At 40.9% G+C, this 16,400-nt stretch overlaps 1 protein-coding gene across 2 annotated transcripts in view; it reads right to left on the bottom strand.

Moving 5' to 3' along the window:
* Positions 1-16,400, bottom strand: part of UGGT2 (UDP-glucose glycoprotein glucosyltransferase 2) — a 4,352,373-nt gene that overhangs the window by 3,347,417 nt on the left and 988,556 nt on the right. For both annotated transcript variants that reach the window (XM_044072987.1, XM_044072988.1), the window contains exon 11: positions 15,123-15,183. In XM_044072987.1, the coding sequence (XP_043928922.1) occupies positions 15,123-15,183 (61 nt within the window). The remainder of the gene's footprint in view (positions 1-15,122; positions 15,184-16,400) is intronic.

Raw genomic sequence — 16,400 nt, 5'->3', positions numbered from 1 at the left:
GATTTGTCCCAGTTTACAGTAATCCCCAATCAACTGCAAAGATCTAAGGTTGTCTCCCTTGCTTGTATGAGTTGATGCTTGGTGGTGGTGTTGAGGAGCCAGTCATTTAAATATGGAAACACCTGGAATCCTAACCGTCTCAGGTGAGCCGTGACTACTCCATGCATTTGAACACTCTGGGGGCTGTAGTGAGACCAAAGGGCAGAGCACGAAACTGAAAGTGACTGTCTCCCAGCTGAAAGAGCAGATGATCCCTGGATGGTCTGGCCATCTTTATATGGTAGTACGCATCCCGGAGATCTATTGAGCACATCCAATCATCTTTTCCTAGAAAAGGAAGCATACACTGTAGCGTGACCATCTGAAACTTTGTTTTTTTGACAGATTTGTTCAATCGGCTGAGATCCAAAATTGGTCTCCAGTCCGGTTTTCTTTGGAATTAAAAAGAACCTTGAGTAAGTTCGTCTCTGATCTGCTGAGACTGGTTGGATGACTCTTTTTTTCTAGCAACCTTGTAATCTCTATGGTTGCCTGTTCCCCGTGGCTGGGTGGAACATCTAGGATTTTTTCACAGGGGGTAGAGGGGTAGTAAAGGGAAACACAAAGCTATTCAAGATCAGCAATTATACAACCCTAACAAAACCACAGGGCTGAATAAAATACAAGTTCAACTAACAGTAGAAAGAGAACTACTAATGCCCTAATAAAAAATGGGCTTACTGGTTAAAGCAGAAAGGATAGGGAGCAAAGTTATTTTAATTAACTAGTCTCAATATATATATATATATATATATATATATATATATATATATATATATATATATATATATAACTAGGCTTAGAAATAAACGGCCTCAAAAAACAGAGAAAAAGCACTCATAACTATCAGAAAAGACAAGTGTCTCAAAGTACCTAATAATTAATCACCAAGAAAAATTTTTTATATGGAAAAATATCAAAAATTTTTTCACAATACTGGCCAGAGCTGTTTGATGAACACCCAATTTGTTGCAACGGCAAACAAGACCTGAGGGAAGCACTATTGCATCATGGGATAGGGAGTAGGCCACGAGCTGTTTGAAGACCTTGAGCTTTAGCATCTGGCCAAGTTGGAGCAGAGGATTGGCTCTGAACCCATCAGTGAGAATGAAGGCAAGATAGAACAACTTCACATTACCTATATAAACACTTCCAAGCAAAGATCCTAAATCTTCTAGACCTTGTTGCATATTTGGGAGATATACATATATCTGCCTATTGTTTATTTGTGAATTGTTTATCCAATCTCATTCGTACAGTTATTATGCAATACTTTATACACTCAACTAATTATTCCTTTTTAACAGCTGAGCTTCCAGCCTTTCTTGGTAGCTTAGGGACTTCATGGATTTTCAGTATTTCTAACCATCTGATATGTTTAGTGACATACAGCCTAAAGGAGGCACTGTACTCTAAAACTGTCCTGATCGATGAGAGTCTTCAGACCTTGATAATATTCCTTTGGCAAAAATATGGATTCCCTGACAACTGATGTTATATGATGAACAAAAAAGAGGTAGCTATCAACTCAAGTACCTAGGTTCCTAACTACATTTTCAACAAACAGCGAACAGGTATCCAGTGATTGACCACACAAAACAGCAAAAACACCAACCTGAAGATTCCTCAATTTGTATTAAAGTTTTGCATTGTGACGATGGACGGTGTGTGCCTCCTTCACTTTGTTCCACATGAGTTTTTCTTTAAGTTTACAATTCATTTTGTAGAGGTGTGTTGTCCAGACAGTATAATGACAGAAGGGGTTGTCCACCAAAAGTAATGATACTACACTTCTCAGCATTTTGTGTGAGCCCATTTTTAAATACATCAAGAGTTTACTAGGGTAAGTTCATTCAGGAGGATTTGGATGCCATAGGGTGACTTAACCCTCAAATTACAATCATCGCAAACTTTGTTAGCTAGAGGTTTTGGTTCTTTGCTTGAGGATCTGAGAACAAAAGGGACAGAAGCCAACACCAATCCCTGGGGGATACCACTGGTCACTTTCATAACTTCAGATGAGGTGCCTGCAACTCCCACTGAGTAGGTTCTGTCTTTCAGCCAGTTTACTATCCATCTTACCACATATAGGTCAGTTTTAAAACACTTAGCTTTTGAATGATGCCAGTATAAGGAATAGTGTCAGAGGCCTTAGTCAGGTCAAGATACACCACATGTATTACAAGGCCAACATCTACAACCTCTGTAACATTTTCAAATAAATTTACCAGTGTAAAGAGATGGGATCTACCCTTCACAAAACCAAACTGCTGAGGGTCAAGTCCAACTAGATTCTTGATTTCACAGTTTATGAGGACAGTTATATTATTATTCCATGTTTTTATGTTTTTTTCAGATGAGGCTTGTAAGGCTGACAGATCTGTAAAATGCCCAAATCAGATGGAAGGTCACCCTTATATAGGGGCATCACCACTGCTGTACAACACTCGTCAAGAACAAAACCAGTAGTTAAACAATTTGAAAAGTTTGAGTGCACCCTGCAAAGGTATGCTTAGCACTATTAATTACGGAATCAGTTATATTGTCAGGTCCCATGAAGGAATTAAATTCTGACAGTAACCCCTGATGCCAGTCCTGGAATAACGTATCTCTGCTTTGTCCACTGGGCTGGACAGATGATGGAAAAAATCTCAGGTACTTGGATTTCATCAGAGATGCACATATTGCAGACTATAGATCCTCATCTGAAGGGTAATGGCCTTGCAATGGCCAAACTGAGTAACAACTTTTGGATTAGCAATAGACAATGGCTTACTATGTTCAAAAGAAAGGTGGCTGCCCTAGGAATATGTGTGGCAAACAGAAATGCTGGGTTGAGACTGCCCACTTCCAAACGTTCACTGCTTTCTGACGCAGTGGGTAAGGCCTTGTTCTGCCCTTTTTGTTGAGGTGATAGACCACTACTATATTGTCAGAATGAATGGACAACACTTCAAGATAAAGGACATACTGGAATGCCAGGTAAATTATCAGGGTTTTTCTTATCTCCACAAAACGGATGTTTAAGAACAACTTCTGAAAGAACCACTTCCCTTGGAATATTTACCCAATGAAATACCCTATGGCAGAGGCCTCCACTGTGACAGAGGCCAAGGATTTAGGGACAATAAAGGGATTGCCATGAAGAAGGCCACAGCTCCAGACACAAAAACAGACTGATGAGACAAGCTGTGGAAAATTGATAAACAGCTCCTGAAAGTCCTTGTGTTGGGACCACTGGAACTGGAGAGTCTACTACAAGATCTTCATGTGTATCCTGGTAGGCATACATATTGTGGCTTTCATGAGTCCCAGCATATGCTGGCAATGATCTGATTTTACTTAATTCTGTGAAATCAAGGACAAAAATGTGTACAATATGTAATGAATCATGCCAAAGGCATAGCAATGTGGCAAGCTCTGATACTGATTATGGTTCCTAGTAACAAGATTTCTTGTGTTAACCTGAGTTATAACTTTGCCAGACTGACCATGACAACAACTAAGCAAATAAACTGAGGAGATGATCTCTGTGCCAGATGACACTGCCTCTGCATTGTGACAGTAGAAGCCAGAAAAAAATCTGATGCACTGAAGGCAGAGATAAGTCACTACTATTTCCATGCATTTAGTAGACACATAGGCAGCTGAAGTCAAACAAAATGGCAGTGATCGTATTAGGTAGTAACCGGTCCCTACTACAAAACAGAGACTTACGGGATGCTTTGGTGATATGAAGCGATAAACATCTTGAAAACTGAAAGAATACATCTAGTCTCCTCTTGACATACAGAAGGACAGCCAGCAACATAACCATGTAAAACTTCTGTTTTGAGACAAAAAATGTTCAGGTCTCTGAGATTTAATATAGGCAATAAGTTCTGATTCTTTCTGAGCACCAAGAATAAGCAAGCAATAATGCCTGACAGGGTGCATGTTATTAAGGAAATAAAAGTCCAATCAAAAGGCAGTGTCAGGCCTCTCCATCTGTGGAAGGTTTGTTATTTCCTCAATAATGCATGCTGCAGTGCATTACTGCACTTAGAAAATGGGTGATTAAAGTAGGTTGCATATGTTTTACTATTAGTATTTTATCATTATTTCTTTTATATTTTTGTTGTAAAATAGTTCTTTTGCTTAATGTCTAATAGTTGCTACAGGATAGAATAGTTGGGTAAAATCTTACCATAAACATAGATGTTCTTCTCTTCTGCAGTATTCTTTACATTTGCGTTGTATTATGCCCAATAAACCGTCTGACCTATATAGAAAAGCTTAAAGCCACTGCCTGTACATGGGACATCACATGCAGGCAGACAATGTCAGCCATAAAAGGGACATCCACATGTACCATCTTCAGAGTTAGAAAGCCCCATGAGGAAAAACCAAGGAGAGCCTAGAAGGATCATCATAGGAAAGAGCAAGCTGTAAGAGGGAAGGCAGGAAGGATAGAATACTGCAACACAGAAAAGGACATATATGGTTATGGTTAGATTTTACACAACTATTCCACGTCCTTCTATTCAATGTTGCAGCATTCTTTACATATGGGAGAGTGCAAGAGCTGAAAGAGACCCCAGGGAGGCAGAGAGAGAAGGGTAACTAAGAGGAAGCATTTTCCAGGAATCCATGCAGAAGTGCCCTAGCAAATTCTCATCTGGATCTAGAAACAGTGTCCAGTTGGCAATGTTTCGTAAAGGTGTAAACAGAAGACCAGGTGGCTGCTTCCAAGATGGAAGAATGGGCATCTAGATTCTTGAAGAAGGCCTCTGAGGATGCAACTGACTTAGTGGAGTGTGCCTTAACAGATGTGGACAAGGCCTTTCTATGGAATTAATAACAAAGCAGAAGAGCTTTAGAAATCCATGAAGATATAGATTGTTTGAACACAGGCAAGCCCAAAGCCCTGGGATGAAATGGCACAAAGAGTTGGTCAAACTTCCTGATAGACTTTGTCTTGTCAAGGTAAAATCTAAGTTGTCTAAGCACATCTAAAGTGTGCAAAATCCTCTCACTGGAGGACTGAGGAGAAGGGAAGAAGGTACATAATTGAACAGAATGATTGACAACTCATTCACAACTTTTGGCATGAAAGTAGGGTTAGTTCTCAAGGATACCCTATCATTATGGAAGGCCAAAAAGGGAGGTGTAACCATTAAAGCCTGAATCTCAGAAACCCTTCTGGCAGAGGTTAAGGCTACAAGAAGCACTGCTTTCCATGTACAGAACTTTAGGGAAGCAGAAGCTGCTGGTTCAAAAGGGACCTGGGTAAGTTTTTCCAGCACATAGTTGAGGTCCCAGGGAGGAGGAACTGGTTTCCTGGAGGGTCTTAAGTGTAGAACGCCTTTTAGAAAAAGCCTGACTTCCAACCTGGAAGCTAGGGGAGGAGTAAGAGGCAAGCAGGCAGAGAAGGCAGAGCAATGGACTTTAGCTGAGAAGTAAACAAGAACACTACTGATTAACTCACACAGGTAGGAAAGCACTAGGGGAATGTCTGCACCAAGACCACTACTGATTAACTCACACAGGTAGGAAAGCACTAGGGGAACATCTGCATCAAAGAGATCCACTTTCCTTTTTTGGCAACAAATGGAAAATCTTCTCCACTTAGAAATATAAGATTTCCTAGTAGTGGGTTTCCTGGTCTCCTGCAAAACCCTTAGTACATCCTTAGAGAATATATACCTAAAAGGGATCAAAAGTTGATCATCGACAGGGTCAGATGTAGAGACAGCAGATGTGGATGAATCAATGATCCCTCGTCCTGAGTGAATAGGTCCAGCCGGTGAGGTAACTTGTAATGATGACCCTTGGCTAATTGCAGAAGAAGAGGGGACCAGTACTGTCTTGGCCAAAAGGGAGTCACTAACAAGAAATATCCCGTTCCATGAGAAAGACAGAGCATCCACCCTCCACACTTGAGGATGAGGAGCTCTGGCACAAAAACAAGGAAGCTGTCTGGTCATAGGGGAGGCAAAGAGGTCCAGTTCTGGAATACCCACCTGTGAACTAGGTCCAGGAACACATCCCTGTGGAGCATCCACTCATGAGATAGTGTCATAGACCTGCATAATGTGTCTGCCACAGAGTTCTGAGCTAAGGGAAGGTACACATCTTGCAGCGTTACCCGGTATAAGGCAGCCAACTCCCAAGCTTTGAGGGCCAAGCGACAGAGGAGACAGGATTTTGTTCCCCCCTGCTTGTTTATGTACCAATGGACTGTGGTATTGTCTGTGAGAATCTTTAGAGGTCCTGGCAAGAATAGAGGGTGAAAGGTCTGGAAGGTTAACAGTAAGGCCCTCATTTCCCTGATGTTGATATTTTCCTTCCTTTGAGAAGGGACCACAGACTCTGAACCTTCCTGGAAGCAAAAGTTGCTCCCCACCCTATGTCTGAGGCAGCTGTGAAGAGTTGCTGAGCTGGTTGAGGAACCTGAAAAGGTAAGCCAGGGTTCTGATTGAGTCGCTGCATCCACCAACCTAACTCTGCTTTCAGGCAGGGAAGAAGGGGGATCATGACATCTAATGGATGAGCATGCTGGGACCAAACTGCCTTTACAAACCACTGGAACTTTCTCATGTGCAGCTTTGCAAAGGGCAGCATGGGAATGGTAGAGGCCATGAACCCCAGCAGTCTCAGAAACTCCCTGGCTGTGACAGAAGGAAGAGGTAGAACAGCTTCTATTAATGCCCTGAGACAGGCTGCTTTCTCTCTGTGCGAAACCTGCACCCCAGGAATATAAGATCCTGACTTGGTGTGAGACAGAATTTTTTGAGATTTATTGTGAAACCCAGTGCCTGCAGAAAAGGGATGGCTAGGTTCATATGCTGGGTTAAGAAGTCTGGCTGCTGGCCAGAAACAGCAGATCGTCCAAGTATGGGTAGACTTGAAGACCTTTCAGCCTTAAGTATGCAATGGCTGGGGCTAGGCACTTTGTGAATATCCTTGGAGTAGCAAAAAGACCAAAGGAGAAGGCAGTAAACTGAAAGTGCAAAGAACTGTGTCTATATTACATAATCGAACTTTTAAAAGTTCAAATGTCATATGGTCGATACTATATGATCTAACTTTTAAAAGTTCAAAAATATAATAAAAAAATAAAGAAAACACCTACCTGAATGGTTTAAGAAAGGGGGCACGCCCCGTGCACCCCTCACCCCTGGCTCTTTAAATATACCAACTCCGAGATCGCACTACAGTGCAGAAAAGGGAAATCTTCCCATTCCGCACTGTGCAGAGATCTCCGTTGGAATGTTCAAACTTTTAAAAGTTCGATCATATGGTGTCGACCATATGACGTTCGAATATTTAAGAGTCCGACAATGAGATATAGACCCCAAAGAACCTACCGAGAAACGCAAAAATCTTCTGAAGAGGGGGCATGCAGAAATGCATCCTTGAGGTCCAGAGAAGCTAAGAAGGCTTGAGGGGGTAACCAGGAGCAGCAGAGTAGGTAGGGATGGCATTCTTAAAGAAGGCACCACCAGGAAGGTGCCTGATAGGGAGATAACCAAGACAGGCTTCCAAGGGCCATCTTTCCTTGGAACTAGAAACATCCTGGAGTAAAATCCCCTTTCCTGTTGTTCTGGAGGGACAAAACAAATTGTGCCTTGGTTGGAGAGATGATCTAGAATCGAAGAAAACAGATGCAGTTGACGGGTGGGGGGGTGAGGTATTCCCTGAAAGGGAGGAAGGGTCCAGGAATCCTGATTATTCTCATTTCAAGCTGGGAGTGAAAGGGAGAGGTGAAGGTATAGGGGGTATGACTTGGAAGACCGTTTAAGGCTTAACACAGGACTTTACCTGGGCTGAAATGGCTGCTGTGAGGGTGCCACAACAGCAGCTGTAGGAGTAACAGCCTTAGCTTGATGGTGCCTCCTAGAAGTCTTGTGGGGTCTAGTTCCAGAGGTAACAGATGTGGAGGAACGAGCAGGTTTCCTAACAAAGGATGTCTTAGCAGGGAAATTTCTATGAAACTTTGGAACTGGTGAAACTAGGTGTTTTAAATTCTGGAGTTCCTTGCCTTTTTCCTGCAGTGATTTAAACAATTCTGCAGCTGCTTTTCCAAACAATGAGGAATTGTCAAAAGGAGCATCAATCAAATTAGGCTTGATGTTATCAGGAAGTGCCTGGAGAAGAAGCCAGGAATGTCTTTTTAGAACAGAAGTAGAAGCTGCTGCTCTGGCAGAGGCCTCCCACTGCATCGTAGCTACACTTGGTAGCATGTCTAGCTACCCGACAGGAGGATGATAGGAGAGAAAGGGCCAGAGATTTAACCTCTGAATCTGGCAATGCAGAAAGAGCCTAGGTTGCCTGAGTTTAGTAAGGCCAGAGCATATATGGACATGTGTGTCTGATAATTAACTGCCCTGATAGCCAAGGTGGAAGAAGTATATACCTTCTTACCCAACCTTTCCAAAATTTTGCTTTCCTTGTCAGAAGGGAGCAACTTGGTAGAAGGAGATAACCATGAGGACTTATCTGAAGTAATGGAAATCACAGAAGGGTCAGCTGAGGGGCATTTGAAAAGAAATTTGCAATCCTCAGGAACCTTATAGAAATAGTCTGGTCTCTCTGGGACAGGGGCTTGGGAGTGAGGGGTCTCAGAAGCAGCCTTGAACACATATAAAAGGCTGGCAGCACTGGAGGGACTGCTGAAGGTCCAGGGTCTCCACCTGCAGAAGCTCACAATATCTCTTCTGTTCTTCTGTGATTTGTGAGGAATCCCATTTAAAAAATTCCCTCATGTTATTAATTGTTTCCCCAAAGAAGAGCTCTTCCACAGGAGAGTCTCCCCATTAGACTCCTCCTCTGGGGAAGCATATTCCAAAGGAGAGGGAATCTGAGTAGAATATGGTACAGAGTTCTCATTAGATGAAGACTTCTCAGATTCTGAGTCCTGAATTTGAAGTTCTGCAGGCTGTCCTGGAATAAGATCTTGGGACCAGGATGGCTGCACTGGAGAAGAGGCAAAGACCGGGCCCCGCTATGGGGAAGAGTGAAGAAGGTGAAGACACAGGCCTCAAAACCATCAGTGCCTTAATAAAGCCCGGGGAAAAAACTTGCCAATCCGACTTTGGAGTAGAGGGAGCAGGGACATGCCTAGTCTTTTGTTTCTTTTTCACAGGCCTATCCTGCTGTGGAGAAATGGCAGAAATAGGCCTAACTCCAGTAGTTCTATGGACAAGGAAGCTGAAGTAGTTCCTGAGTCCTCCACGATTACAAGCTGCAGTTCCCCCAAATCGCCCGAGCCAGACACCTGCATAGCCTTAGACGTCCTAGGATCCACACTCCTCATGGCTTCCATCCCAGTAAACACCAAGGGAGCAGACCCTATCTCCCATCATACCACTGGGTTTTCATCAACCTCAAGGGGTACATCGGAGGGAGCAAGCTCAACTAAAGAGGATTCTAGTCTAATCTTGCACCTTCCTCCTAACAGATGGCTCAAAAGTACTCGTGTAACCCTCCATAGCATCCCTAACCAGAAGTTTGAGTTGCTGGTTTTCTAAGTAAAAGTTCAAAGCTGACAGATGACTGTGCAAAGTTTTGGGAATGAAAGCCTGAAAAACAGAACAGGACCAGTGGTCGTGAGTAGACCCTAAGCAAAACAAGCACACCTCGTGGCTATCTTTATGTGGAATTTGCCTTTCACACCTACACTTGCCCTTCCTGGATGACATTAGCAAAAACAAAAGGCAGTAGCAATATACAAAATTCCCTATGGGGTACTTATCTGAAGCTGTAAGATGAACCAACAGGATCCAATGGCAGACCGAACGTACGAATCAACCTTTCCAAATGGCAGTGAAAAAGTTCTGAAGACAGTATGTGCGGACATCTGTTTTATGGCTGATATTGTCTGTGCTTATATGTGATGTCCCATGTAGAGGCAGTGACTCTAAGCTTTTGTATATAGGCCGGAGATTGGGTTTTTGGGTGGAACACAACCCATATGTAAAGAATACTGCAACATTGAATAGAAGGACATATGTATTTGCTGTTGATGGACATATTTTACATCCAGAGTATACATCATGTAATTATTTAATGTCTGCAAACACAAACACACACAGTTTCATACATTCATACACTAACAGATGCAGATTCAGACAGAGAGAGAGAGTCTCAAACACATGCATTATCTCATAGACCCACACACCCAGACCGAGGCAGACAGACAGACACACATAACCACACTGAGTGTTTACAGCTACTTTCTTGACTTACTACACTAGATTTCTCACTGTCATCAAATAAATTAAAAAAAACTTATATACAGTGCAAAGGAATGCATCCCCCCACACCAATTTGTCCCTATTCTGATTCCTATTTTCAAAAAAGATGTGTATGGAAAACCTGTAGCTATATCACCACACACACACACACACACACACACACACACACACACACACACACACACACACACACACACACACACACACACACACACACACACACCTATTGCAGTTAGCTGCATTAGTTATAGTTATTTTTCCAAGCTTGCTAAACATAGATTTTTAAGAACTGTGGATAGCGAGAGAGAAAGTAAAAACAGCCTTGTTCTCAATGGTTTGATGGAACGGGATCTGCTGAATATCTCTTTTTATGGGAGCCACTGTATCTCCTTCTTTACCTGCACTTTAGGGAGGTATGTCTGGCAAAGGTAAAAGTGATCATTTTGAGCTGGATATGAATGGGATGCAGTATCCATATTTGCCAATTATCCTTGCACAACTCTCCTTGGAAATCTTGAACCACTGGGAGTGATGAACAGAGACTTCCCAACTACTTCTAACAGGTGGTGTCTGGAGTGAGAACCAAAAAGCATGCTTCTCTCTTACAGAGGTGATGACTTTCCTGAGACTGTTTCAACCAACAGCTACTGGCCCAGTAGCTGACCAAATCCATGTTGATTCTAAGACAGTTTTCTTTAGCTCCTTTGTTTCCTGGGAAAAAAAAAAGAGTGTTAGAAAGAATTAAATGTTACCCCTGTGGCTGAAAGAGATTGTTCCTTCTAGATTATGCCTAGAAATGGTGGCCAATTACAGGCCTAGACAGCAAACATCCCTTAAAATGTGCTTTCATAATGTTGCTGACCAAATCCAGCTCCCCTTTGCAGTTGATTCTAACACAGTTTTCTCTAGCTTCTTTGTTTCCTGGGAAATAAACGAGTGTTAGAAAGAACTGAATGTTACCCCTGTGGCTGAAAGAGATTGTCCCTTCCAGATTACACCTAGAAATGGTGGCCAATTACAGGCTTAGACGGCAACCGTCCCTTAAAAATATGCATTCATAAATGTTGCTTTAGTGACTTCAGTGAAAGTGGTATGGTACAGCCAGCCATGCCAGCATAAAATTGTCAGATTACACAGCCTGCACAGCCTACACTGTGGTGTTTAATAGCAAATGTTCTATGGGATTAATGATCGTCAAAAACTCTCAATCCTTCTGAAAAGTTGACCCTTTACCTGCCCATCAGCCAAATCCTCAGCAGTATGCAACATTTCACCCAAAATATACCACTGAAGATAGAACATTTGAGCAAGGTAATTTAGTCAGTTTAGTGAACTGAAATATAACACTGAGGACAGAGAAGTCAATTTCACTAATGTGTCCCAAACCCTTGACTCCTTGTTGGGGGGTGGCGGTGGGTGACTACATGGTTGAAATTAAGCTGTGCCTTCTTCTTCAGAAACAGGGAGGCCACAGAAAAATATACATTTAATTGAAGGGTCTGAAGACTCCTTAGTATAGAAAAATCTTCTTGAAAGAGTAGTTACCCTTTTCTGTCATAATTTGCAAAATCTTACGGAATTCCAGGTCTTCAGGAGGAGACAGTGGCAATATTAACCCCTTGTCATCCTCATCTTACATAAAAAAGTCAATGTGGTGAGCTTTCCTGGTTTTCTTGGTATTCTTTGTCGTTATGGATGGTTTTCCATACCAGAAGCCAAATATTACTGGGAACTGTCTGACCTGGAGTTAAAGATAATGATGGACTTCTGAAGGTTGCCAAGACAAAGCTTCTTCAGAATCCTTCTCTGGAGTGCTAGTGGTGTATCTCCAAAATCAGGTGAAACAATACCAAAACAGCTAATACTAGGCCAATTAAAAATGATTGAGTATTGGCAGCCTGCAATGGCTCGCTCACTCAGTGGACTGTCCAAAGCCAGGAGGAAGATGATGGACCTGATACAAAGACCACCCTGGGTGCTGACTTAATTTTTGAGAAGATGATACAGGGTTTATAGGAGTGGGATGGGAGCAAGCAGCCAATTGGCTCGGCCATCATTGGGAGGAGAAATGTAGCCAAGGTATGCTGCAATAAGCAGCGTGTGTGCCTGGAGAGCTCAGCACAAGTGGTGTGCGGCTTAGGAGGCTGCTCATGAGCAGAAGCAGCTATGCTCTTCTTGAAGACCACAAATGCAGCGCTGGCAGAGCTACTGTGAGGTGGTAGAGTTGGGGCACATTCCTTGGCAACAGTATACAGCTGCATAAACAACCTTGATCTAGTCACCAGCATTGGATATGGGTTGGGTTAAGCCTGTGGGAGTCTAAGGCAGGTCTAATAGACCTGGTGGATGAGGACAATAGCAAGTGGCAACTGTCAGCTGCAGGAAGAGAGTGGGAGGGGGCAGAATGAAGAAAAATGGTGCAAATCCACTAAATACCCAAAAGAGGGAATGGAAGAATCAGCACGAAACTGAAGGATGGAAAGACCCTAAGAGAAGTTGAAGGTGAGCTTTAATTGCAAAAAAGTTCCTCAATCTATGTCAAAAACGCCACAGATATATACTTATAAAACCAGGAGAGGAAAAACAAGAACATTTACAAAGTTCAATCCAGCAATGCAGCCTTCGACTGTTAAGACCCCAACAAAAGAGGTTAGTGGTAGAAAGAAACTGAAATACTGGGTACAGACATATAATCATCCTGGAAAGCAAAAAGTAACCTAGGAAAGTTATACCATCCTGAATGAGCATGTGTTGCGTACTAATTCATGAATGTTAGTGAAGACTAAATTTTCCTTTGGCAAATTAATTTTACTTGTTCACAACCATCCCCTATCATCACGTACGATTATGGCATTTGTATTTTTCCTTAAGTTCTTTCATGTTTTCCCATCTTTAAGGGTTAAAATGTCAACCTCAAGTGAAAAAGCCTCAAAGAATTAAGACTAAGCTAATCTTTGAAAAACACCAACTAATTAGAATGAAGAATGCCTTATTATTTCCAAAGTTATAACTGCAAAGGAATCACTTCTCTGTCTCTGGCATCTGACATGTTAACCCTGTTATAAAGCATTAAGTTAAAATTTCTATTAAACATTAGATTCTTGCATAATTTCAAACCAAAAGGCAAGAAAATTTGACGTGAAAAAGACTCTTACAGGTAGAAAGGACCTTACAGGAAAAGAAAGCAACATGCAAGATAAGCATATGTCCACATTGACAAAATAAAATGGAATCTCCTCTTTGGAATTCTCTTAAGAGCAAGTGTGATATTAAAGTACTTACTCAAGAAAATCTTAACTGACCTCAACAAATTTTAGGATACCCAAGTAATTTTGTTGAGCCAGGGGCCTGCTCTATAATTTGTACGGATTCCATAATAGTCAAGATATTTTATTTCTACTATATGGACCTCCCCTTCAGGAAGGTTCCCAATCAAACTTTTTTAAAACTTACTAAGAATTTCTTGTAAGCATTTAAGATTAATGACATATTTAAGAAATTATTTATCAAGTGTAAAGAACTGTGATCAGTTTTGTTGGGCATTTTCACATAATTCTTCAAGATTATTCAATTTCATAATACCTTATATTTATGTCATTGTTGTAAAAACACTGCTGTTTCATTTCTGCTACTATCTGTATGCTACACTTTGCAATTTTGTCCACTGAAAACATTATAGTAAAGATATTTAAAAATATCCATCATTTAAGCTTATGAGACACATCTGACTCCTATAGTGACCATGTGAAAAGCCAACATCTATGAAGTTTACTAGGCAAGTAAGGAAGTTTACTAGGCAAGTAAGGAACAGAAGTATTCTGCAAGGCTTTTCTTTGGTATCCCACACACTATCTCTAGGTATGCCTGTGTGTATGTGTCCCCTGCGGTGTATGTGTGTGATCTCACACACACAAGCATACCTAGAGACAATTTAGATTTACCAGTCTCCCTACTCATGTCTTTGGGATGTGGAAGGAAACCAGAGTATTGACAAACATAAAGCAAACACAGGAGGACAATCAGACTCCTCAGAAGGCAACCCACCCAAGCAAGAATTGAACAGGAGAATGTCTTGCTGTGAGGTAACAATGCTATTCACTACACCACTGTGACACCCATTTAAAAAGATATGAAAGAGAAAATGAATGCTGTTCAACACATCTGCCTTACACCGATGGAACAATTTAACACACAGTGAAGTAAAACTTCCCTGTTAATTTCGGGCAGTAAAACAATATGTAAAGTTAAAGTTAATCTCTGGAAAGATCATGAAAACTGCTGAAGAAAAAAAAATGGCAGCAAAGACGACAGCTGTAAAATAAACACTATTGCTGCGTTGAAAATGTGTCAAAAATATCCTTGTATCTACTCAATATACTGGTTTCAGGTCATGTTTTGTGTACACGTTGAATATTTCTGTTACTTCAGTGTTTGACTGATACGAGTTGTTGCCTTTTTATATTGTAACAGAATTCAATAAAAATACCTAAGATTTTGACTTCCATAAAGCTAGAGCAAGTGTAACTAAAAATAATCAACAGACTACAACTCAAAACGTATCACCTGCATTACTTGCAATACAGGGATTATTACAGGAATTACGCCTAACATAGTTAGAAATCTAATGATGCATTTCATAAAAAACATTAAATTGAAAGTCTAGTAAATTATAACCAAATACTTAAAATCTATTAATTTAGGGAAATTTTAAAGTCAGCAGACTACTTCATTCTAGTTATCAGAAATCATCACAGGCAGCAACAAAGAACTTTTTTCTGATATTCTTTAGCAATGCAATCCCACAGAATAATCTCATTATCTTACAGTTAAATTATGAACGCTCACCTTCTGATTTTCTTCTATTTCTTTTTTCATTTCTGGGTTTACAGCTGTTCTTGTCAGTGATCTGCGATAATAAAAAGGTTAGAGTCATTCTTAACTTTCTGAATTTAATTTGCCAGGCAGCATTATTTTTCCTTCTTAATTTACTGACATCTACTTTGTAATGCTTATTTATTTTATGTCTTCCAAGTGAAGGCACATTACTTATTTTTTCACCCTTGATCATCAAAAGACACAGAATAACTGGGGGATTTGCAGTGCAAAATCTTAACATTCACCTTCTGAATTAAAACATATTAGCAGTAGTATTAATGACTGCTGCATCTGATATATGATCCTAAGACTAAAAAGATAAATTTTTTTCTGTATTACTGTGAGCAAAGATATTAAAAAAAGAAAGGAAATCATTAAGTGTAAGGCAATCACAATGAAGTATTTTCCATTTCACCACAGGTAAGTGGTTAAAACTAGCACACAGATAGTGAAAATAAAGTATTTATGACAGTCATTTGAGTCATTTATACAAGTTCAATTTAACATGCAAGGATCATAATGTTGAGAGAGTAGGGCTCATCAGACAGACAATACTACTAAACTGAAGCAGCAAAGAGCCCTCTTAATGAAATTATGATTTAAGGCACATTATCGCCTTTTTCCAAAATTACACTTTAAGTATTTAAAAAGCCATGATGATACTGAGAACAGCAGTGAACAGAATGAGTACAAAAGATGCTTGGTTAAAGGTGACATTTCTGATTTTCACTGGACAAGAACTTCTGTTGTTTGTGTGTGTATACTTCCATATATATATATACACACACACACACACACAAATGGGTCTACTTTCGTTCACTGAAAATACACTTCGAATCTGAAACAGCTGACTCCGGTTAAGAGAAAGTGCAGTTTAACGAAAATGCATTACAGCGAATTACACATCACCGAAATAACAAAAAACAAACATATACACTAAAAACACATTTTTGCAGGGGGGCAAGCCCCCCTGCACCCCTCACACCCCCACTAATTATATACACCAACTCCAAGATCGCATTGCAGTGGTGAAAAGGGCACATTTCCTTATCCTCACTGTACCGTAATCTATAGCGACAAGCCCCAACTACTACACAGCTTCCACTTCCATTAGAAGTGTAAATCATAAATAAACACTGCACCTGTTCTTCCACAGGATCCCGGAACTGCCAACTGTTGTTCGATGCTGTATACTTTGCTAAAGTGCATTTTTGCCAAACTGCACTTTCGCTTAACTGGAGTCGGCTG

This window comes from Protopterus annectens, chromosome 5.part1 (genome assembly GCF_019279795.1).
Source record: "Protopterus annectens isolate FY-2018-M chromosome 5.part1, PAN1.0, whole genome shotgun sequence".
Classification (NCBI taxonomy): domain Eukaryota; kingdom Metazoa; phylum Chordata; order Ceratodontiformes; family Protopteridae; genus Protopterus; species Protopterus annectens.
Note: the sequence above shows the minus strand (reverse complement) of the source record. Positions and strands in the feature narration are given on the sequence as shown.